The 24,940-nt window shown below is 35.5% G+C and overlaps 1 protein-coding gene across 1 annotated transcript in view; it reads left to right on the forward strand.

Moving 5' to 3' along the window:
* The window catches only part of CFAP44 (cilia and flagella associated protein 44), a 138,030-nt gene that overhangs the window by 72,538 nt on the left and 40,552 nt on the right, over positions 1-24,940 (forward strand). Inside the window, exons 17-23 of the mRNA XM_019922445.3 lie at positions 3,704-3,849; positions 4,458-4,728; positions 10,192-10,247; positions 10,414-10,576; positions 12,072-12,202; positions 15,314-15,510; positions 18,080-18,254. Of these exons, the coding sequence (XP_019778004.1) occupies positions 3,704-3,849; positions 4,458-4,728; positions 10,192-10,247; positions 10,414-10,576; positions 12,072-12,202; positions 15,314-15,510; positions 18,080-18,254 (1,139 nt within the window). The remainder of the gene's footprint in view (positions 1-3,703; positions 3,850-4,457; positions 4,729-10,191; positions 10,248-10,413; positions 10,577-12,071; positions 12,203-15,313; positions 15,511-18,079; positions 18,255-24,940) is intronic.

Consider the following 24,940-nt stretch of genomic DNA (forward strand, 5'->3'; position numbering starts at 1 on the left):
CACACATACACACACACACACATATATATGTATATATAAGTTTGGGGTGTTTTTTTTTGCCTTGTGCCTATTTTGCCTTTAAAACTTTTAGTTCTTCTGTATATTTTCTTTTTAAAACTTTGATATCTTATCATCTTTTGTCTTCCATTCTGCCATCTATATCTTTTTTTTTTAATTTATTTTTGGCTACATTGGGTTTTTGTAGCTGTGCGGGGGCTACTCTTTGTTGCAGTGCGCAGGCTTCTCATTGTGGTAGCTTCTCTGTTGCAGAGCATATCCTCTAGGTGTGCGGGCTTCAGTAGTTGTGGCATGCAGGCTCAGTAGTTGTGGCTTGCGGGCTCTAGAGCACAGGCTCAGTAGTTGTGGTGCACGAGCTTAGTTGCTCTGTTGCTCCACGGCATGTGAGATCTTCCCGGACCAGGGATCAAACCTGTGTCCCCTGCATTGGCAGGTGGATTCTTAACCACTGCGCTACCAGGGAAGCCCTATGTACATCTTTTTATTGTTATTTTTTGTTACCTATGCATCTTTTTTTCTCTTGTTGCTTTGAAGATTTTGTGTTAAAAGGTGTAACTTCTTTATTTTTTTATTGAAGTACAGTTGATTTACAGTGTTGTGCCAGTCTCTGTTGTACAGCAACGTGACTCAGTTATATACATGCAGACTTTTTTTTTTCATATTCTTTTCCATTATGGTTTATCACAGGATATTGAATATAGTTCCCTGTGCTATACAGTAGGACCTTGTTGTTTATCCATCCTGTATATAATAGTTTACATCTGCTAATCCCACACTCCCAGTTCTTCCCTCTCCCACCCTCCTCCCCCTTGGCAACTACAAGTCTGAACTCTATGTCTGAGTCTGTTTCTGTTTTGTAGCTAGGTTCATTTGTGCCATATTTTAGATTCCACATATAAGTGATATCCTATGGTATTTGTCTTTCTTTTTTTTGACTTCAGTTAGTATGATAATCTCTAGTTTCATCCATGTTGCTGTAAATGGCATTATTTCATTCTTTTTTATGGCCGAGTAGTATTCCACTGTATATATGTACCACATCTTCTTTATCCATTCATCTGTCAGTGGACATTTAGGTTGTTTCCATGTTTGGGCTATTGTGAATAGTGCTGCTATGAACATAGGGGTGCATGTACCTTTTGAATTATAGTATTGTCTGTGTGTATGCCCAGGAGTGGGATTGCTGGATCGTATGGTAATTATATTTTTAGTTTTCTGAGCAACCTCCATACTGTTTTCCATAGTGGCTGCCCCAACTTACATTTCCACCAACAGTGTAGGAGGGTTCCCTTTTCTCCACACCCTCTCTAGCATTTGTTATTCGTAGACTTTTAATGATGGCCATTCTGACAGGTGTGAGGTGATACCTCATTGTAGTTTTGATTTGCATTTCTCTAGTAATTAGTGATGTTGAGCATCTTTTTATGTGCCTGCTAGCCATCTGTATGTCTTCTTTGGAGAAATGTCTATTTAGGTCTTCTGCCCATTTTTTGATTGGGTTGTTTGTTTTTTTGTTGTTGAGTTGTATGAGCTGTTTGTATATTTTGGAGATTAAGCCCTTGTCTGTCACATCATTTGCAAATATTTTCTCCCATTCCATAGGTTGTCTTTTTTTTTTACGGTTTCCTTTGCTGTGCAAAAGCTTGTAAGTTTGATTAGGTCCCATTTGTTTATTTTTGTTTTTATTTCTGTCACCTTGGGAGACTGACCTAAGAAAACATTGGTATGATTTACGTCAGAGAATGTTTTGCTTATGCTCTCTTCTAGGAGTTTTATGGTGTAATGATAAAAGGTGTAAATTCTTCATATATCTTCCTTGTGGGTCATTGCATTTCTTGTATTTCAATACATTTGTATTCAGTTTTTAGAAAATTCTCAGACATTTATCAACCACAGTACTGCTTCTGGTCCATCTTTTTAGTCTCTTCTTGTGGGATTCTAATTTTGTGTATGTTAATCATTATCATTATGTCCCATGTAGATCTTACACTCCTTTTTAAAAAATTTTACATCTGTATTTTCTCTCTCCTGCCTTACTCTATTTTTTCTGATTCTGTTCCAGCTTCATAACTCAGTTTTAGCTGTGTCTAGTTGCTTTTAAACCAATCTATTGAATTCTAATTTTTGTCATTTTATTTTTCAGTTCTAGAATTTTTATTTTTTCCATTATCTACTTTTTTATAGACCCTAGTTGACTTCTTTCTGTATTGCCTTCAAAGGCCTTAAATATATTAATCAGAGTTATTTTGAAGTCCATTTTGAAAACACCTCTATCACTATTTCTTGTACTTTTGTTTCTTTGGTCTGTTTTTTCTTTTGATTTTCAATCAAGACTTTTCTTTGTTAGTATACCTAGTTTTTTTTTTTTTTTTTTTAATAATTGAACGCTGGATCTTGTCTGTCAAAAACTGTAGCATCAGCTTGAGTTTCTGTATATTGCTGTTGTCTCCTGAAATTTATTTTTAGTTCTGGAAAGCACCTAAAAATCCTAGATCAGTTTCATCCAGTCAGTGATTGAGATGACTTGAAATTAGGTTTTACTTCCTACAAGGTCCAGTCTATTTCTGGTTTATCCATATGTGTGGGATATAGTGCTCCAGGGTTGCAATGGAAAGCCCAGTGGAAGGTGTGTTTACAATGGCTCCTTCTTCTTGGAGGACCCTGGGAATTCTTTGCCTTTCCCTAAGCCCATGACACTACAGATTGCTCCACTCAATTTCTTAACCTCTCAGCTGCCACTTTCAGAACTGGCAGTTGCCTTAGGGAGAAAAAAAATCTCCTGGACTGGAAATCTCTGAAAACCATGATCTACAAAACTCTATTGTTAAATACTGCTTATGCCGAATAATCCTTAAAATAAAATGGAATTCAGTATGTAGATAGAAATGATATCTCTTGGGCTTCCCTGGTGGCGCAGTGTTTGAGAGTCCACCTGCCGATGCAGGGGACACGGGTTCGTGCCCTGGTCCGGGAAGATCCCACATGCCGTGGAGCGGCTGGGCCTGTGAGCCATGGCCGCTGAGCCTGCACGTCCGGAGCCTGTGCTCCGCAATGGGAGAGGCCACAACAGTGAGAGGCCCGTGTACCGCAAAAAAAAAAAAAAAGAAGAAATGATATCTCTCATGTATTGTCTTTTTTTTTTTAATATTTATTTTTACTTATTTATTTTGTCTGTGTCGGATCTTTGTTGCAGCACGTGGGATCTTTCATTGCAGTGCATGGGCTCTTCCTTGTGGCACATGAGCTCAGTAGTTGCAGTGCGTGGGCTCCAGAGTGCATGGGCTCTGTAGTTGTGGGTGCATGGGCTCTCTAGTTGAGGTGCACGTGCTTAGTTGCCCCGTGGCATGTGGATCCTAGTTCCCCAACAAGGGATCGAACCCACGTCCCCTGCATTGGGAGGCGGATTCTTAACCACTGGACCACCAGGGAAGTCCCTCTTGTATTGTCTTTTAAGTAGGAACAAATCATTGTAAGGTGTTTTATTTTTATAATTATATAGTTGCATATAAATTAATAATAGGTTTTATAAAGCATCTCCATCTGTAACCATAGAAATCACACAAAAGTATATGTTTTAAGACACCTATTTTATGTGTTAAAATTTGGAATAATCAAAAACTCCTCATGTGGTCATAGGTTTCTTATATTCAGGTACTACCTTGTATGTTATCTATCTCTTTTCCAGGGTGGCTATGATTCTGGTTTTCTATATCACTGTGAGTTTCCCCCATATGACAAAAGCAGTGATATCACAGAAAAGAAAGATGAACCTTTTGATTTCCGTCTTCTTGAGGATACAGAGGATAATCCCATCACAGCTATCACTTTCAGGTGACCAGAATTTCAGAAAGCTTTAAAAAAAACTATATCCCATTACTGTCTGTTTTTGTCCATCATTAATATTGTCAATTTTAAAGATCTGTCCAAATGGAGGAGTATTCAAACAATGTTTAGTTAAATAAATCAAATGACTAAAGTAGAATCTAAGCTATTCCTGAAACTACTTAAATTCCTTCTATCAAATATTCTGTCAGAATTTGTCACACAGTTCAATTGTATGGATTTTCTTTCTGTTACTTAGGAGGATGCTACTGCACAGTCAGATAATGAAAGTTCTGGGTTACAATGATTCTGGAAAGATCACTAATTGAAACATTAGTCCTTTAATAATTAAGAATTAAGCATATATCCTGGTCATTCTTTTGAAGACCAAATATAATAGCTCCAAATTTCAAATTGTCTTTTTCTCCTTCTATTCTTTTGTATTAGCTTGCTAGAGCTGCCATAGTTTGTTAGGGCTTCAGCATATGAATTTTGTGGGGACACAACTTACTCCATAACATCTTTGTTTTTAAAACTTTAGTCATTTTTCAATTAACTTAAAATTAAACATTTTCAGATTAATGTGAAGAACGATTTACTTTCCTTTTGTTTCATAGCATTAACCAAGAAATGATGTTTTGTGGAATGCAAAATGGAGCAGTTCGAGTCTATATCCTAAATAAGAATGATCCTTCATTGACCAATATGGAGGACTACTGGCATTTCAGCATGCATGACAATAATTATGGATGCATTAATGCCATCTCCACTAGCTTTGATGACCGTTTCTTGGTGACTGCTGGAGCAGACAGTAATATCTTTGTTTTCAACATTTTTTCTGAATTTGAGTTAAAGAAGGTCATGAAAGCCAAGGTGCCATCTCCCAGGGTATGTAACTGACTAATAATAATAACTTTATTTTAATATTGTGATGTTAAAATGCTCATATTCTTTAAAAATGAAACTATTTAGACGCAAATACCTTGCAGTCTAATCTTCCTACCAGTATTATAATTTTGCCTTTCTGGTGCCTCTGTTATCAAATATGAAAGATGTTGAATTCACCTTATTACTAAAGGTGTAGAAGTCCCTCTATTAAAAAGACTGTCAATTTTTCTGTCTCCATCACTTTCACAAAGTTTTTTTGTTTTCAAGATGCCCAACTTTTTTCTGATATATTTTGCGTTCTATTTATTCATTTGCTTATTGAGGAGGCGTATGTGGAATATATACCATAATTTGTACCTTTGAAAGGGGTTGTAAAAATATTATTATCTTTAGTATTAGAATGTGAGAGTTTTATCAAAGATTCAGGTAAATTATTGGCTTTGTAATGAAGATTGAGGGTTTGAATCCCCAAATTATATCCCTTTGCCCTATCACAAGACCTAAATTTTCTATTATCAAAATGGTTCCTTTGGAGAGAAGAGCTAACACCTATCCTTCTCAAACTCTTCCAAAAAGTTTGGGAGGAACACTCCCAAACTCATTCTACAAGGCCACCATCATCCTGATACCAAAACCAGAAAGGTATCACAAGAAAAGAAAATTACAGACCAAAATCACTGATGAACATAGATGCAAAAATCCTCAACAAAATACTAGCAAACAGAATCCAACAACACATTAAAGTATCAACACCATGATCACGTGGGATTTATCCCAGGAATGCAAGGATTCTTCAATATATGCAAATCAATCAATGTTAATATTCATGTTAACAAAGAATAAAAACCATGTGATCATCTCAATAGATGCAGAAAAAGCTTTTGACAAAATTCAACACCTATTTATGATAAAAACTCTCCAGAATGTGGGCATAGAGGGAACCTACCTCAACATAAAAAGGCCATATATGAATAAACCCATTGCAAACATCATTCTCAATGGTGAAAAACTGAAAGCATTTCGTCTAAGATTAGGAATAAGACAAGGATGTCCACTCTCACCACTCTTATTCAACATAGTTTTGGAAATCCTAGCCAAGGCAGTCAGAGAAGAAAAAGAAATAAAAGGAATCCAAATCGGAAAAGAAGAAGTAAAGCTGTCACTGTTTGCAGATGACATGGTACTATACACAGAGAATCCTAAAGATGCTCCCAGAAAACTACTAGAGCTAATCAGTGAATTTGGTAAAGGTGCAGGATACAAAATTCACAGAAGTCTCTCGCATTCCTATACACTAACAGTGAAAGATCAGAAAGAGAAATTAAGGAAGCAATCTCATTTACTATCGCAACAGAAAGAATAAAATACCTAGGAATAAACCTACCTAAGGAAGCAAAAGACTTGTACTCAGAGAACTATAAAACACTAATGAAAGAAATCAAAGATGATACAAACAGATGAAGAAATATACCATGTTCTTGGATAGGAAAAATCAACATTGTGAAAATGACTCTACTACCCAAAGCAATCTACAGATTCAGTGCAATCCCTATCAAATTACCAATGGCATTCTTCATAGAATTAGAACAAAAAAATTTAAAATTTGTGTGGAAACACAAGACCCCAAATAGCCAAAGCAATCTTGAGAAAGTAAAATAGAGCTGGAGGAATCAGGCTCCCTGACTTCAGACTATACTACAAAGCTACAGTAATCAAGACAGTATGGTACTGGCATAAAAACAGAAATATAGATCAATGGTCTAGGATAGAAAGCCCAGAGATAAACCCACACACCTATGGTCACCTAATCTATGACAAAGGAGGCAAGAATATACAATGAAGAAAAGACAGCCTCTTCAATAAGTGGTGCTGGGAAAACTAGACAGCTACATGTAAAAGAATGAAATTAGAACACTCCCTAGCACCATACACAAAAATAAACTCAAAATGGATCAAAGATCTAAATTTAAGACTGGATACTATAAAACTCTTAGAGGAAAACAGAAAAAAACACTCTGACATAAACCATAGCAAGATAGTTTTTGACCCACCTCTTAATGAAAATAAAAACAAAAATAAACAAATGGGACCTAATGAAACTTAAAAGCTTTTGCACAGCAAAGGAAACCATAAACAAGATGAAAAGACAGCTCTCAGAATGGGAGGAAATATTTGCAAATGAAGCAACGGACAAAGGATTAATCTCCAAAATATACAAACAACTCATGGAGCTCAATATCAAAAAAAAAAAATCATAAAACGGGCAGAAGACTTAAATAGACATTTCTCCAAAGAAGACATAGAGATGGCCAAGAAGCACATGAAAAGCTGCTCAACATCACTAATTATTAGAGAAATGCAAATCAGAACTACAATGAGGTACCACCTCACACCAGTCAGAATGGCTATTATCAAAAATCTACAAACAATAAATGCTGGAGAGGGTGTGGAGAAAAGGGAACCCTCGTGCACTGTTGGTGGGAATGTAAATTGATACAGTCGCTATGGAGAACAGTATGGATGTTCGTTGAAAAACTAAAAATAGAACTACCATATGACCCAGAAATCCCACTACTGGACATATACCCTGAGAAAAACATAATTCAAAAGAACACATGTACCCCAGTGTTCATTGCAACACTATTTACAATATCCAGGACATGGAAATAACTTAATGTCCAACAACAGATAAATGGATAAAGAAGATGTGGTACATATATACAATGGAATGTTACTCAGCCATAAAAAGGAATGAAATTGGGTCATTTGTAGAGATGTGGATGGACCTAGAGTCTGTCATATGGAGTGAAGTAAGTCAGAAAGAAAAACAAATATTGTATATTAATGCATATATGTGGAATCTAGAAAAATGGTACAGATGAACCTATTTCCAGGGCAGGAATAGAGACAAGGATGTAGAGAACAGACATGTGCACACAGAGGGGTAAGGGGAAGGTGGGATGAAATAGGACATTAGGATTGACATATGTACGCTACCATGTGTAAAATAGGTGGCTAGTGGGAACCTGCTGTATAGCACAGGGAGCTCAGCTCTGTGCTCTGTAATGACCTAGATGGGTGAGATGGCGGGGGGAAGGGTGGGAGGGAGGTCCAAGAGGGAGGGAATATATGTATACATAAAGCTGATTTACTTTCTTGTACAGCAGAAACTAACACAACATTGTAAAACAATTATACTCCAATAAAAAAAAATGGTTCCTTTGGATAAAATGACTAATAACTGTTAGAATTGCTTCTAAAGCATAAGGGATTGTATTAGACCAAAGTTAAAATTCCTGTGAACACACTGGCTTCCTATTTAACAGGTAGCCTGCTTCAAAAGAATATGCAAAGAATGTAGGGAAGATTTGAGCAGGTAAATTTTCATTTCTGTTAATAGCAGCAAAATTTGGAGAATGAACTGTTGTCTAATGAGGTCAAGCTAAGGAAGAGGAATTTTCCAGAAGGGAAAGTGTATGAACAAGAAGAAAATCTTTATCTTTCTACTTAGTGCCAACTCTCTATGGAAACCCATATGGGATAGAAAAAATCCATTCCACATTTGTATAATGGTCTCCTTTTATTTATGACTGCAATAAATATTTCTGAAGTCACTGAAGCAGCCTCTGCTTTTTAGAAGGCAAAATCAGAAAGAATTGAATAAACAAAATAAAAAACTAAGCTCTGCATAGGTCTGAGGTTCTTACCATATTTTAGAATCACAGGGGAGCTCTTAAAACTATACATGCCTGAGCAGTTAAATCAGAATCTCGGAAAGTGAGGCCCAGGCATCAGTACAGACATTCTTCAACATGAGATACGATGGGATTGTGCCCTGATAAACCCATCAGAAGTTGAAAATACCATAAGTTGAAAATGCATTTAATACACCTAACCTACCAAACACCACAGCTTAGCCTAGCCTACCTTAAACGTGCTCAGAACACTTGCATTAGCCTACAGTTGGGCAAAATCATCTACCACAAAGCCTATTTTATAATGAAGTATTGACTATCTCATAGTTTGTTGAATACTGTATTCAAAGTGAGAAACAGAATGGTTATGTGGGTACCGGTTGTTGACCCTCATGATCATGTGGCTGCCTGGGAGCTGTGGCTGCCTGGGAGCTGTGGCTGCAGCAGCTGCCCAGCATCACGAGAGAGGATCTACCACATGTCCCTAGCCAGGAAAAGGTCAAAATTCCAAACTTGAAGTATGCTTTCTACCAAATGCAAAGTCGTCAAGTTGACCGTTGTAAGTAAGGGACCGTCTGTATTTTATAAAAGTCACCCCTCCCCCCAGCCCCCGTGGTTCTAGAGTGCAGTCACGATTGAGAACAATTGGCAGGTGTTTTGGAACTCTTTGGAAGCACCGTTGTTTAACTCAAATTTATTGTAAACAGCTGAGGTCAGGAGAGAGTTGGCTGATATCAGCATCAAATCCTGGAAATCATAACTGATATTGGAGAAGCAAGGGGCTTAACTCTGAGCAATAAAAGAATAGAGTTCAGTCAAGTTGTATCCTAAGTGATTAATAGTAACTAAAATATATTAGCCATCACTTGTCTCTTACATTGGTCATGTTTTATGACTTCACTTTATGAAAATCATAAACCTTGTCTTATATAAATGTAGATTTATATTTTATGTGTGTAAAGACTAGTACTGTAATAAAACAACTTGATCGAAAGAGAATCTTTATTTCTTTACAACAAAAGATAGCGAAACAGAGACCTATGCGCTATGAAGAGAACAGAAAATAAGTTCAGTTTTACTTAAGAACTGGTTAGCTAGCAAACTAAGACTTTTTGTTTCATTCACTGGGTTATAAATCCTCTTCTTTAACAGCCTAAGACATTTTTCAGCACAGCACCTGAATAAACAAAGTACTTCTAAGTGATTTACTTCATAGTACTTAATTTAAACTGATTTCCTTTCTAAAGGGAGAGTCATATTTCTGATTTCATATCTTTCTCAAGGAGAGGGATTATATTCTGTGTATTTCTCACTGAATATCTGTGATAAGATCAAGTGAAACACTTAAAATTTAAAAAATATAACTTTTTCCTTGTATACACATGAGGTATTGTGGTGGGAATCAAAGCATGTATGAAAGGAATATGCTAAAAAAACAGTACTTTAAAATAAATGATCTAGAGCATTTTTTTGGTGTATTTTTTGTTAGTAACACATGAATATTACTAATTCGTATTTTGGAGGGGAATATGGTGATATTAACATTTTGCATACATGTGATTTTCTTTCTACATACCTTTCTACATACCTCTTTAAATGAAGTAGAAACAAATAAGTTTTTTTCCCTAGTTTATTTTTTGTGACAATACTTTCCAGGCCTACGGTTGTTAGAAATTAGCAGAGAAAACCCTTCAATTTATTACTTATTAGATATTTTAAGGTAAATATGCAATTTAAAGGAGCTAAGCTTTTACTCCTTTTCCTACAGGTTGGAATAGAAACAGAGCCAATTCCAGAAGATATTGAAGATCCTAAAGCCTACAGGTATGGGAATTTTCGATCAATACCTAATAGGACTGGGCTTTTGCAAAACACACCAACATTTTACCAAAGCTGACCAAGTTAAATGAATTTCCAAATTATTAAATACAAATTTTCTCTGCTGTTTCTCTATCTTTAACCTGTTACCTTTTAAAATTTCTGTTTTCAGTATTGAGAATGCCAGAAGAAAAAGAGAACATGACAAGTTAATGAAAGAAGGGGAAGAAGTCAAGGCTGAGAAGAGAGAACGAATCAAAGCTTTAAGGAATCAATTACAGAAACTACTACAGATGAATGAAGAATTACCAAAACATATGCAGTTTAAACGGACAGTAAGCCTAAAATAAATTTGATTTTAATTTTAACATATGCTATTTCTGAATTGAGGCTGCTATTTTGCCAACAAGTAGGAACACTTAAAACCATCTTTAAATTTCCCTTGTCTGGTTTGTCAGTGTGTTGGCAGCAACTAAACTACTGTGGAACTTGTCATGCAACTTGGTGTGGATGTAGATGAGCCTCTTTACACAAAGTTTATTTCTGGATTTAGCTACTTCACATTTTTTTGGTAATAAGATATAAGTTTGAATCTGGTTATCACCATACCTAGCCAAGATATTTAACCGTTGGATAGGTACATACTATATAATTTGATTCTCTGTGGTTCCTTTTCCATAATTCATCAACTCTATTGAAAAGATAGTACCTGGTTCATCCACAAAGTTTCTAAAAGATGACTTAGTATAGTTGTAGCTATGGGGACAATCACCAAATTGTTTAAGCCAATATTGTATTAAATTTTTTTCTTCTGTGACTTGTTGCAAAGCCCCATTTACCTCCTAGTGATAACTTTTTTTCCTAATTTTTTTTACATTATCTTAAATGGAATTACTGTCAAGAGCCTAATCAAATAAAAACTCAGAATTTATTATCCTGACTATACCCATGGGTTACCCAGTCCTATAATTCCAGAAGCACTTAGCCAATTTCGTATTAAAAAAAAAAACTGTGGTGAAATCATAATGATTAATTCATTATATTGGTTAAAAGACCAACTTATAATGGTTAAAAGATGTTTGTTATTTTACTAAGAAAAGTGTTGATACTTGCAGAATATGGTTACATAATTCAAAATAAAGAACAACTGAGGTATGTTCTGTGGCTAAGCATTTTACATACACCATTATTTAAAGCACCAACACACCTGGAAAGAATAATTACTTTCAATTCAGTGTGAATGAAGGCCCTGATATTTTTCCAGGAGTGAAGGAAAGAAACACGAGGCCCCTAAGTATCCTTATGGGGAAAATGGCCCCTTTGGTGAGGGATATTCAACCAGAACTTGGTTATATCCAGAAGACACCAAAGACATTACTGTCTTTCCTAGGTGGGGAGTCACATGGGAAGGAAGGATCAGCTAATGATCAAGTGCCATGAACTTTTACCCCATGCCCAGCTGGTTATGTAATAGTAGTTATTCTGGGGTGGAGAGAGTTCCTCTTTTTTTTTTTTAAAAAACTGTTTAAACTCTCCAAATATTCTGTTAGCATTCATTGTTTATATTGTGGGAAAAATTTTTTAATATGTAACTGTATTTTCATCATTGTTAATTATTTCTGGGAACTTTTCTCCATATTTTGTGACAGTAAAATCAAAAGTATGTTGTTTTTTTCTAGAATGAGAGAGTTTATGATACTTAGGAGACAGTTATGATGTAGCATAAAATTGAGGACAAACCTTAAAAATCTGTACTTATGTATGAAATAGGATTGATAAAGTCTATCGATAAAGGTACTCATTTTGATGAACAAATCTACTTATCTGCAGGATTTTGATCTAGATTCCAAAATTCGTGCTGAGATTGACAGGAAAACAGCTAATAAAATTCAACGAGTGGAAAAGGAATTAGCTTGGGAAAAAGAGAAACACCAACTTGGCCTAAGGAAGCTACAGAATAGGTAGGATGCATATTTCTTGCAAGTTAAGATGTTTGAGAGCATATATTTGAAGAAAGTAGTTTCCAGTGGCTTTATTGAAGTGGTCAGATTAAGAGGTCTCCTGAAGTACCTACTAACTCCTAAAATCTCAAGGAATCCTCTTGTCAGTGCTACTGACTTCCTGAGCTCACTCCTTCCTAGTTTAAGTCTGCAAAATTTTTTGCAAACCAAATTATGTCATACATATTTACTTTCGGTTTTTAACAAACTATTTATTTTATAACTAATTAACATGTGAGCATGTATATATTAGAAAATTAAAATAGAGCCAAGGGGGCTTCCCTGGTGGCACAGTGGTTAAGAATCCACCTGCCAATGCAGGGGACACGGGTTCAAGCCCTGGTCCAGGAAAATCACACATGCCACGGAGCAACTAAGCCTGTGCGCCACAACTACTGAGCCTGCATGCCACAACTACTGAGCCTACACTCTAGAGCTCACGAGCTGCAGCCCACAATGAGAAGACTGTGCACGGCAATGAAGAGTAGCCCCCGCTCGCCACAACTAGAGAAAGCCCAAGCACAGCAAGGAAGACCCAACACAGCCAAAAAAAGAAATAAAATTCAAAAAAATTAAAAAAGAACTTTTATAACACTCCAGAAATTTCCCTCGTGGCCTCCTCCTGATAAATATTTACTCTCCAAAGATGAATGTTTATCACCATAGATTAGTTGTGTCTGTGAACTTCATATACATGGAAAGCTGCAGTATGAACGCTTTTGTATCTGGCTTCTTTATTCAGTATCATGCCTAAGATTACCCATGTTGATGCAGGTAGCAGTACTTCATTCATTTTCATTGCTTTGTAATATTCTATTAAATGGTTATACCACAATTTATTAATCCATTTAACTGCTGATATTTGAGTTGTTCCTATTTTTTGGCTTTGATGAATAATGCTGACATTCTTGTGCATGTCTTTTGGTGGACATAAAGCACTTATTTCTGTTTTCTATATAATCAGGAGTGGAACTGCTAGACCATAGGTTCTAAGCATGTTTAGCTTTATTAGACACTGACAAACAGTTCTCCAAAATGGCTCAATTTATTTATACTCTGATCATCAATGTATGAGAATTCCAATTGATTCCCATTGTATTCATTTTCTAGGGCTTCCATAACAAAGTACCACAGACAGGCTGGCTTACAATAACAGACATTTATTATCTGATAATTCTGGAGACCGGAAGTCCAAAATCGAAGTGTTGACTAAATTGGTTTCTTTTGAGAGCTGGGAGGGAGAATCTGTTCCATGCCTTTTTCTGAGCTTCTGGTGGCTTGGCCAGCAATCTTTGGTGTTTCTTAGCTTGTAGATGCATCACTCTAAATTTTCTGTCTTCACATGGTGTTCTCTCTGTGTTTCTTCGTATAATATTGCCTCTGTGCTTGTCCAACTTTTCTCCTTTTATGAGGACATCAGTCATGTTGGATTAGGATCCATCCTAATGATCTCATTTTAACTTGATTACCTCTGTTAAGACCTTATTTCCAGATAAGGTCATATTTTGAGTTACCTGGGGGGTTAGGACTTCATATTCTTTTGGGGAGACACAATTCAACCCATAACACTCATGCTTGCCATCACTGGGCATTGTCAGCTCTTTAAATTTCAGCTATTCTGTAGTAGTGTCTCAGTGTGATTTAAATTGGCATTTTCCAGATGAGTGACGATTTTCAGTCACTTTTCCTATACTTACTGGTTATTTTTATATTCTCTTTTGTTAGGGGTTTGCTCAAGTCTTTTGCTCATTTAAAAATTGGGTTGTGGGAGTTATATATTCTGGATGAGTCTCGTCATACACATGACACATGTATATATGACATATCTATGTGTGTGTATGCATGCATGTAAAATATCTTGCCCTACTCTGAGGCTTGTCTTTTCATCCTCATTATAGTGTCTTTTTGAACAGAAATTTTTCATTTTAATAAAGTTTAGTTTATCAGTGTTTTCCTTTGCAATTTATCAATATTTTCACTAACTTTTTATGGTTAGTGCTTTTATGTTGTAGTTAAGGAATCTTTGCCTATTCCCAATTCATGAATAATTCTCCGTTTTCTTCTAGAAGCTCTACTGTTTTGCCATTATCTATCTTGGGTAATTTTTGTGGGTGGTGTAAGATAGCGATCAAGTGTCTTTTGTTTCTATATGGATATCCAATTGTCCCACTGTCATTCGCTGAAAAGACCATCCTTTCCTTACTAGATTGTAGTGATGGTTTTGTCAAAAATCCGGTAACCACATATATATGGGTCTGTTTCTAAACTCTTCATTTTATTCCATTGGCCTGTCTGTTTTTGCGCTAGTGTCACAAGACCTTAATTATTCTTGACATCTGATATTATGAACCCTCTGGATTGTTCTTCACCTTCAATATTGCTTAGGTCCTTTGCACAGAATAAGTTTGTCAACTTTCATGACAAAACCTAGGATTTTGATTGGAATTACATTGAATCTATAAATCAACTTAGACATAAAAAGATGAGGAAATAATTGTGAACCAGCCAAAAATAACAACAATTAAATTGATGAAGAACTTTTAAAAGATAGATGTCTGTAAGCTATAAGAGAAAGCTGAACTGGAGAGTAGTACAGACTCCTGAGCTTAATGTTTTTTATAGAGACAAATAGGGTAATATGTACATACATGTATCACCACCTGTTATCTATCATGTATGTAATATATGAAATATTATATATAATAAATGAGATAATAGATAGGAAGATGAATTACATTTCCTCAGAGTTTGATATAATCCATTTACCTTTAAACTGTAGTCTGTCTGAAAATTTTTGACTCTTCATACTATCAAAACAATGGTATTATACTGTTTATAATGAGATGTTTAGTATTTTCATTAAGAAGAAAATTCGACTTGCTCTTTAATCAAGTCCTATTCAAATTCCACTACATCCTTGTTGGGTTGGTATAAGCATGGTTGAATTTTGGATCCAGTGTGATATAGTGGTATCATTTATCAGCATAGTACATTGTGATCTTATTTTATTATGTAATAATCATGCAGCATGATTAAACTGGTGATGATTGCAAATAATTTTTTTCCCTTCAGATTTCGTGATTCGTTGGAAAGCGATACTATTGTGGTTCATGCCATACAAAGTGAACACAAGATATCCTCCTATAGGCTTGTGAAGTCCTCCAAATACTCCAAATCCAAACGGCCAAGTCAATCAGAGAGAAGAGCGAGCAAATTTGAGAGGTTTGAAAAAGAAGGAACTGGAAGAAAGGACAGTCAGAGAGATACAGGTAACCTAAATGACAAGAAGGCTCTTAAGTCCCTATTTATTAAAACTTCAAAGTTGAATTATCTTTTTGTGAGCAGAACATTTGACTCCCAGTCATGGGACTGAGAGTGGATGAGAGCACCTGGTGCTGCGGATTTCTTACTTCCCATGTCCAGCTGTTCTTAAATCTAGGATTTCCCCAGATGCTAGTTTTCCTAGGCAGTGTTTGTTCCCAGATTCCTGGGCCCCATCCCAGAGGGTAGGGCTAGAACACAGCATTTCACACTTTTCCAAGAGCATATGCTTTAAACAGTGATGAGCTGAGAATACAGATGTGAAAATAGTGCCTCTAATCCCTGCGCCCTGCCTCTTGTGACTGCCTGCAGGATGACTGCAGGTGAGTAGGAGGAAGACAGGAATTCTGGGAATGGCTTGCAGAGCCCAGTCAAGGATAAAGGTCACTGTAGCCTGGCCAGATCTAGACTAGTGCCCAGGATACAGTACTGACCTTAATACTGGTTCACTCTCTTCACTGAGAAACCTTTAATGGCTTCTTTCTGCCTCTAGGATAAAATCTGAAACCATTATCCCCATATTTAATCCTTCCACAATATCCCTAATTTATTTCCAATAGCGCATTCTCATACTGTGTGATTGGCATGTTTAGCTTATTGTCCTGCTTGTTGCTTCCTAATTATGTCTGAAACTTCCACATCCAGGTTCCTGATGGAGTGACCAATTCACTCCTCTCCTCTCTGAATTCTCCCCAGTCCTTGGGGATCCAGATCAAATTATACTTTTAATTTTTTAATTGAAGTATAGTTGATTTACAATGTTGTGTTAGTTTCAGGTGTACAGCACAGTGATTGTTATATTCTTTATCAGATTCTTTTCCCTTATTGGTTATTACAAAATATTGAGTATAGTTCCCTGTGCTCTACAGTAGGACCTTGTTGGTTATCTATTTTATATATACAAATTACACTTTTACTATAAAGCCTTTCTGTGGCCACTCAGGCCACATTAAACTGTTATTTTACCATGGTGCCATATATTTGAAATATGAAATGAAGTGGTAGCTTATAACTATATGACCATCCATATTATTTAACTTTTTTTATGTATATCCAAAGTATATCTCTATGCAACTTGAACATAGAGTAATTCCTCCAGTAGATACTTATAACTGATAAAATCAATTATTTTAATTAATTAATTGTTATAGAAGTTTAATTGACCTACAAAACTGTTAGTTCTAGGTATGCAACATAATGATTCCATATTTCTATACATTACAGAATGATCACCATGATAAGTCTAGTTATCATCTGTTACCATACAAAATTATTACTACGTTATTGACTGTGTTTCCTATGCTGTACATTTCATCCCCCGACTCATTTATTTTGTAACTGGAAGTTTGTACCTCTTAATCTCCCTCACCTATTTCATCCCCCCCACCCCCTCCCCTCTGGCAACCAGCTGTTAGTTTTCTGTATCTATGAGTCTGTTTCTGTTGTATTATGTTTGTTCATTTGTTTTGTTTTTTTAGATTCCACATATAAGAGAAATCATGCAGTATTTTTCTTTGTCTGACTTATTGCAGTCTAATACCCTCTAGGTCATCCATGTTGTCACAAATGGCAAGATTTTATTTTTTTTATGGCTGAGTAATATTCCATTGTGTGTGTGTATAATATATATATATATGTATACCACATCTTCTTTATCTGTTCAGCTATCGATGGACACTTAGGTTGCTTCCGTATCTTGGCTATTGTAAATAATGCTGCAGTGAACATAGGGGCACATACATTTTTTGAAGTAGTGGGGTTTTTTCCCTTTGGAAAAATATCTGGAAGTGGAATTCCTGGGTCATATGGTAGTTCTATTTTTAATTTTTGAGGAACCCCCATACTGTTTTCTATAGTGGCTGCACTAATTTACATTCCTACCAGCAGTGCACAAAGGTTTCCTTTTCTCTATCTCCTCACCAACACTTGTTATTTGTCATCTTTTTGATAACAGCAATTCTGACAGGTGTGAGGTGATATCTCATTGTGGTTTTGATTTGCATTTCCCTGATGACTAGTGATGTTGAGCATTTTTTCATGTGTCTGTGATAAAGCCCATAATTTTTAAATTCTAGATTTGTGTGTTTCTGACCAGTTTTTTGATTGGTTACAGACCACTGCAGTTGGTATATGTCACCTCAAATTATACATGTCAAATAGGACTCACTTGCTTTTCCCTTTCCCCATCATCATGTTACAGACACTCTTTCCCTGCTTCTCAATATCTGTCAGTGGTCTGTTATTCATTATCTTGTTCTCTAATTGTTATCTCACCAACTTTTTAATAAGGTTCGGAGGAGCAAAAATTGTGATTTAGATCTCTTCATTTTGGTATTCTAAAATAACTTATGGGATTTAAATCATGGTAGTTGCTTAATATATACTGCAGATTATAATGTATACTACAGATTCATTATATTCTTGGATTTTTAAAATGTGGCAGATTAAAAACAATATTTGAAAGTTTTATTTTGATGTTTCAAAAAGATTGAAAAAAAATGTTGACTCTCTTTACAGGTGGGAGTATTAGTGTGCCAGAAGAATCAATCATAGAAAAAGGGAAGAAATTTCGGCCTAAAACCCTAAGTGAAATTATGGTGGAAAGTCAAATTGAGAAAACAAGGAAACTTATATTAAAGGCTGAAAGGGCCCAAATGAAAATTCAGCAGCGAAAAAAAGAATGGGAGGAAATGTAAGTTTTTTTTTACCTGAAATCTTTTGTTTTAATGAGTCTCAAAATATCTTTTAAAATCTTTACATTTATTGAAGTTGGTATTTAAATAAAGAACTAAAATAAGTAGAAACCGATAGAGATATTAAAGTCAGGTTAGGTGGATCTTTCAGGGTGGTGATAGTGTGGTGGACCTTCAGTGACCCCTTGAGTTTCAGGTCTACGAATTTCATTTTGCTAATATATTCAGTGATTTTTAAGAATTAAGAAATTCTTTTCTATCCCAACATTCAGAAGATATTACTCCTGTACGTTCTTCTAACATCCTATAGTTTGGGTCTTCATCTATAGGTCTCTAAAGGTACTTTTATTTAACAAGCACATCTTTTCATTTATTTGTTTTCCACCTTTATATCTTTGGTTAAATATTTCTTCATGTCTTTTGCTCATGTTCAGATAACAGTGTTTATCTTGTACTGTTAACTTTTGAGAGTTCTTTGTATATTCTAGACATGAGTACTGTGTTGGATATTTTATTTGCAAATATTTTCTCCTAGTCTGTGGCTTGTCTTTTTATTCCCTTAACAGGATCTTTTTCAGAGCAAAAGTTTTTAATTAGGTTGAAGATAATTTATTAATTTTTTTTCCTATGAATCCTGTTTCTGGTATCAGGTCTAAGAACTCTGCCTAGCCATAGGTCCCAAAGATTTTCTCCTATTTTTCTTCTAAAGGTTTTATAGTTTTACATTTTACATTTAAGTCTATGATCCATTTTGGTGTTCATTTTTGTGTAAGATGTATAAAATGTGGGATTTAGATGTAATTTCATCTTTTTTTTTTGCCTGTGGATGACTAATTGCTCTAACACCACTTGTTGAAAAGGCTCTTTTTCCTCCATTGAATTGCTTTTGCACCTTTGTCAAAAATTATTTAGGCATATTTGTGTGGGTCTATTTCTGGGTTTGCTTTCTGTTCCATTAATCTATATGTCTATCCCATGTCTTTGCCAATACCATAGTGTCTGTAGATTACTGTAGCTATGTAATAAGTCTTGAAATTGGGTAAACTGATTCCTTTCATCTTATTCTTCTTTTTCAAAATTATTTTAGCCATTTTAGTTATTTTGCCTTTCCATATAAATCATATATTTACCCCAAAAAAATCTTGCTGAAATTCTTTAGGAATTATTTTAATCCTGTATATCAGTTTGGGGAGAATTGATGTATTTATTATGTTGTCTTCTAATCCGTGGACACGGTATGACTCTACATTTACTTAGATCTCCTTTGATTTTGTCAGTGTTTTGTTGTTTTTAATATAAAAGTCCTATATATATCTTGTCAGATTTACACACAGATATTTCACTTTTGGGGTCAATTGTAAATGGTATTGTTTTTAATTTTGATACCTATGTGTTCATGGTATAGAAATAAAATTGTATTTTGTAGGTTTATCTGGTATTCTGTAACCTTGCTGAACTGTCATATTAGTTTTGAGAATATTTTTGTAGGTTCCTTGGGATTTTCTGTGTAGACAATCATGTAATCTGTGAATAGAGACAGTTTTATTTCTTCTTATCCAATCTGTTTGCCTCTTCTTTTCTTTTCCTTTCCTACTGCACTGGCTAAGACTGCCAGTAACATGTCAAAATAGCATAAGGAGAGCTGGTGTCCACAACTTGTTCCTGATCTTAGGGGAGAAGCATTCAGTACTGATGGTGTAACTTTTCATTCTTTTATTTCAATCTTCTTATATAGCTACATTTGACTTTAGTGTGTTTTTGACAGCATATAGTTGGCTTATGTTTTTAAATCCACTCTGTCAATCTCAGTTCTTCACTGGGTGTATTTAGACCATTTACACTAAATGTAATTATCGATGTTTAGGGCTTATATCTGCTATTTTATATTTTGCTTTCTATTCTCTATTTTTCATTTTTCTTCTTTTTCTTGCTTTCCTGTGGTTACTTGAATATTTTAGGGTTCCAATACGATTAATCTGTAATGTTTTTGAGTGCATCATTTTGTGTAGCTTTTTAGTGTTTGCTCTAGGTATTACATTATGAATACATGACTAATCACAGTCTCCTAGTGTTGACATTTTATCAGCTTGACTGAAGTATAGAAACCTTACCTGCCTTTATGTCCCTTTACCCACCCTTCCTCATTTCCCTTGTTTGTAATATAATTGTATAAATATTTCTTCTATGTACATTTTAGAACCATATCAGACAGTTACAGTTTTTTCTTCAGTCATCAAACATAAATTAGACAATAGTAGAAGAAAAGTGTATTTGCCCATATTTTTACTATTAACATCATAATTTCTTCCTTCTTGAGGTTCCAAGATTCCTTCTATCATTTTATTTCTGTTCAGAGAGCTTCCTCTAGCCATTCTTTTAGAGTAGGTATGCTGGTAACAAATTCTCTTAGTTTTATTTGATCTAAGAATGGATTGATTTCCCCTTTATTTCTGAAGGATATTCTTACTGTACATAGAATTCTGTGTTTATCATTCTTTTTTTCAGAACATGAAAAATTCCTGCTGGCCTCCATGGTTTCTTATGATCAATCTGCTGACATTCAAATTGTTTTCCCCATAAATATAAGGTGTTACTTTTCTCTTGCTGCTCTCAATATATTTTCTTTTAGTTTTCAGAAGTTTGATGTATCTTGGTATGTCTTTGAATTTTTTTTTTTTTGGTATTTATTAAACTTCTTGAATCTGTATACTGTGTCTCTCGCCAAATTTGGGAGGGTTTTCAGCCATTATTTCTTATAGTTATTTTGAAGACCTGTCCTTTTTTTTCCTTTCCTTCTGGGACTCCAATGAGACCAATATTAGATCCCTGAGACTCTGCTTTCTGTTGTTGTTTGTTTGTTTCTAGTATCTTTTCTTTCTGCTATTCAGATTGGGTAATTTCTATTGTATCTTCAAGTTAATTGATTCTTTCCTCTGTCTCCTCCATTTTGATTTTGAGCCCATCTATTAAGTTTTTGGGTTTTTTTTGGTTATTATGTTTTTCAGTTCTTTTAAAGATTCTGTTTGGTTCTTTGTTATCCTAGATTTATTTATGAGACTTTCTATTTTTTCACTTGTTTCAAGCATATTCCTAATGATTTTTTGAAGAACTTTATGATGGCTGCTTTGAAAACTTGTCAGATTATTCTAACATCTCTGTCATCTTGGGTTTGGTATCTGGTAATTGTCATTTCTCATTCAAGTTGAGGTCATCCTGATTCTTGGTATGTCAGATTATTTTTTATTGAAATCTGGACATTTGGGGTATTATGAGACTCTGGATGTTATTTATACATTCTGTTTTAGCTGGCTTTCTCTGATTTCAGCAGGATAAGGAGTGCCATCTTATTATGAGTATAGAAGTCCAGGTTACCCATTCTTCTCCAGTTGACACCTTAGGAAGGAAGAGGCTACTCGCTGGTCAAAAGTTGGTGCTCCAGATTCCACTAGGCTCCCACTAATACCACTTTGCTCTCCAGTTGACTTCCACTGTTACTGTGGAGCATGGTGAAAATCATTACTCTCCACTAGGGCTCCTCACACACAACTGCAGCAGGGAGGGGGAGGGGTAGATCACCTTGTTACTGCTAGGCAGGAGTGGAAGTCCAGATTCTCTTTGGGGTCTCCACTGACACTGTGGTAGGGAGGTTTGTTCCACACACTGGTGATGAAAGTCCCGGTTCCCAGGACTCACTTTCTCTAACACCACTCTGTTGGGGTTGTGTTGCCTTGTTAAAGCCTGGTGATGGAGGACGTTTAGACTCCCCACTTGGCCTTTGCTGGCATGGGTGGAAGTAGCACCACATTTTTTTTTCTGTGGTATTGGCTGGAGTAGAGAGTTTAGTGTTTACAAGTTTTTTCTCTCGCCATTCTGTTCTTTTCTTGATGCTTTAGCTAGAGAGAGCAGGATTTTGTTGGGCTTTTGTTGTCTAAACACACTGGTGTTTCTGAGTTACTGTTTTTTTTCTTTTTTTAATTGAAGCATAGTTGACTTACAATGTTGTGTTGATTTCTGCTGTATAGCAAAGTGATTCAGTTATACATATATATACATTCTTTTTTATATTGTGAGACATTATGGTTTATCACCATCAGATATTGAATATAGTTCCCTGTGCTATCAAGTAGGACCTTGTCGTTTATCCATTCTATATATAATAGTTTGCATCTGCTAACCCCAAACTCCCTATTCATCCCTCCCCAATGCCCCCTCCCTTTTGACAACCACAAGTCTGTTCTCTTTGTCTGTGAGTATGTTTCTGTTTCATAGATAGATTCATTTGTGTCATATTCTAGATTCCACTTCTAAGGGATACCTTATGGTATTTGTCTTTCTCTTTCTGACTTAACTTCACTTAGTATGATAATCTCTAAGTCCACCCATGTTGCTGCAAATGGCATTATTTCATTCTTTTTATGGCTGAGTAGTATTCCATTGCGTATGTGTACCACATCGTCTTTTATCTATTAATCTGTCAATGGACATTTAGGTTGTTTCCATGTCTTGGCTATTGTGAATAGTGCTGCTATGAACAGAGAGGTGCATGTACCTTTTTGAATTATATTTTGTCCAAATATATGTCCAGGAGTGGGATTGACAGATCATATGACATGAGTTACTGTTTTCTTTAGCTCCAAGTCTGAGATATACAAGGCAAAAACAAAACCCAGAGAACTTGCCATCATATACTTCCTTGGGTCCCAAGGTTTTATGTGGCCTACCTCCTTTTCACCTTTCAGAATCTTCTTATATTTGTTTTATATATAATGTCCAGGGTTTTTATTTTCTGCTTGCTGGAAAAAATAGAAAAATGTGGGTCTATTCCATTTCCTGGAAGTGGAACTCCTCTCAATTGATTTTTCTCATATTTATCTTTAATCTGATGATGTTGCTAAGCCTACTTGGTGTAGTAACTTTTTTTCAGATTCTTTACAGTAGTTTACAGTAGTACAGTCATCTGGTCTCATGGGAGATGAGCCTTATCTTTCAGGCTGGCCTGAGATCTTCATTGTCTCTTAGACCTTTGTGATTATCCAATTCATCTTTGTTCTTAATGGCCCCCAATGGCTGAGAGTGTGCCAAGATCCATTGCAATATGTGTATTTTTTCATTCACCAACGTGTGGGAATCATTCAGCTAGTTTCTGAACTTCTTTCAGAGGTAATTATACCATGAATAGCTGTAGATTTGGTGTGTCTGTAGGAGATGGTGAGTTCAGGAACCTCATATGTCACCACCTTGGACCAGAATCCTAAACCTGGTGTTGCCTTAGGAGAAGCTACTGAATTCTGCTTCTTCTATGAGCTTTACTTTAGACAGTAGTTACTCAGTCATCTGTGAGCTGCTCCACTAAGCTCAGGCATCAGTGGAAATTTAATCTGTGGAGGTTTCAAAAGCTTACTAGCTCTTTTTACTGTCTGGCTCACTCTGTCTTGCTCGCTCTGCTTCCGTCTCCCTTTCTCTCTGTCACACACACATACCCTTCTTTGCATCAGTATCCCTGATGAACATAGATGCAAAAATCCTCAACAAATTTAGTAAACTGTATTCAACAACATATTAAAGGGATAATATACCATGATCAAGTGGGATTTATTCTAAGGATGCAAGGATGATTGAACATCCACAAATCAGTGTGACATATCACATTAACAAAAGATAAAAATCATATTTCAATAGCTGCAGAAAAAGCATTGACCAAGTTCAACATCCATTCATAATAAAAACTCACAGCGCACTGGATATAGCAGGAACATAACTCAAGATAATAAAGGCCATATATTACAAGCCCACAGCTAACATTATACTCAGTGGTGAAGAGCTGAAAGCTTTCCCTCTAAGGTCAGGAACAAGACAAGGATACTCACTATTGTTATTTCTATTCAACATAAGAATGAAAGTTCTAGCCAGAGTAGTTAGGCAAGAAAAGAAATAAAAGGCATCCAAAGGAAGAAGTAAAGCCATCTCTGTTTGCAGATGTCATATTATATAAAGAAAATCTTAAAGATTCCACCAAAATACCATTAGAACTAATAAACAAATTCAATAAAGTTGCAGGATACAAAATCAATACACAAAAATCAGTTGCATTCCTATACACCAATTATGAACTATCAGAAAGAGAAATTAAGAAAGAAATCAAATTTACAACTGCATCAAAAAGAATAAAATACTAAGGAATAAATTTAACCAAGGAGGGTAAAATATCTGTACACCAAAGAGTATAAGAACAGTGAGACAGAAATTAAAGAAGACACAAATAAATAGAAAGACATTCTGTGCTTATGGACTAGAAGATACAGTATTGTTAAAATATCCATAGTATCTAAAGCAATCTACAGATTCAGTGCAACCCCTATCAAAATGCCAATAGCATTTTCCACAGAAATGGAAAAAAATGCTAAATATTGTACAGAACAACCAAAGACTCCAAAAAACCAAAGCAATCTTGAGAAAGAAGATCAAAGCTGGAAGTATCACACTCCCTGATTTCAAAACTATATTACAAAGCTGTAGCAATCAAAATAGTATGGTGTTGGCATAAGAAGAGATATATAGGCTAATAGAATAGATAGCTCAGAAATAAACCCATGCATATATGGTCAGTTTATGACAAAGTAGCCAAGAATATGCAATGAGGAAAGAGAGTCTCTTCAATAAATGGGGTTGGCAAAACTGGACCACT

Source organism: Tursiops truncatus, chromosome 4, assembly GCF_011762595.2.
Source record: "Tursiops truncatus isolate mTurTru1 chromosome 4, mTurTru1.mat.Y, whole genome shotgun sequence".
NCBI lineage: Eukaryota > Metazoa > Chordata > Mammalia > Artiodactyla > Delphinidae > Tursiops > Tursiops truncatus.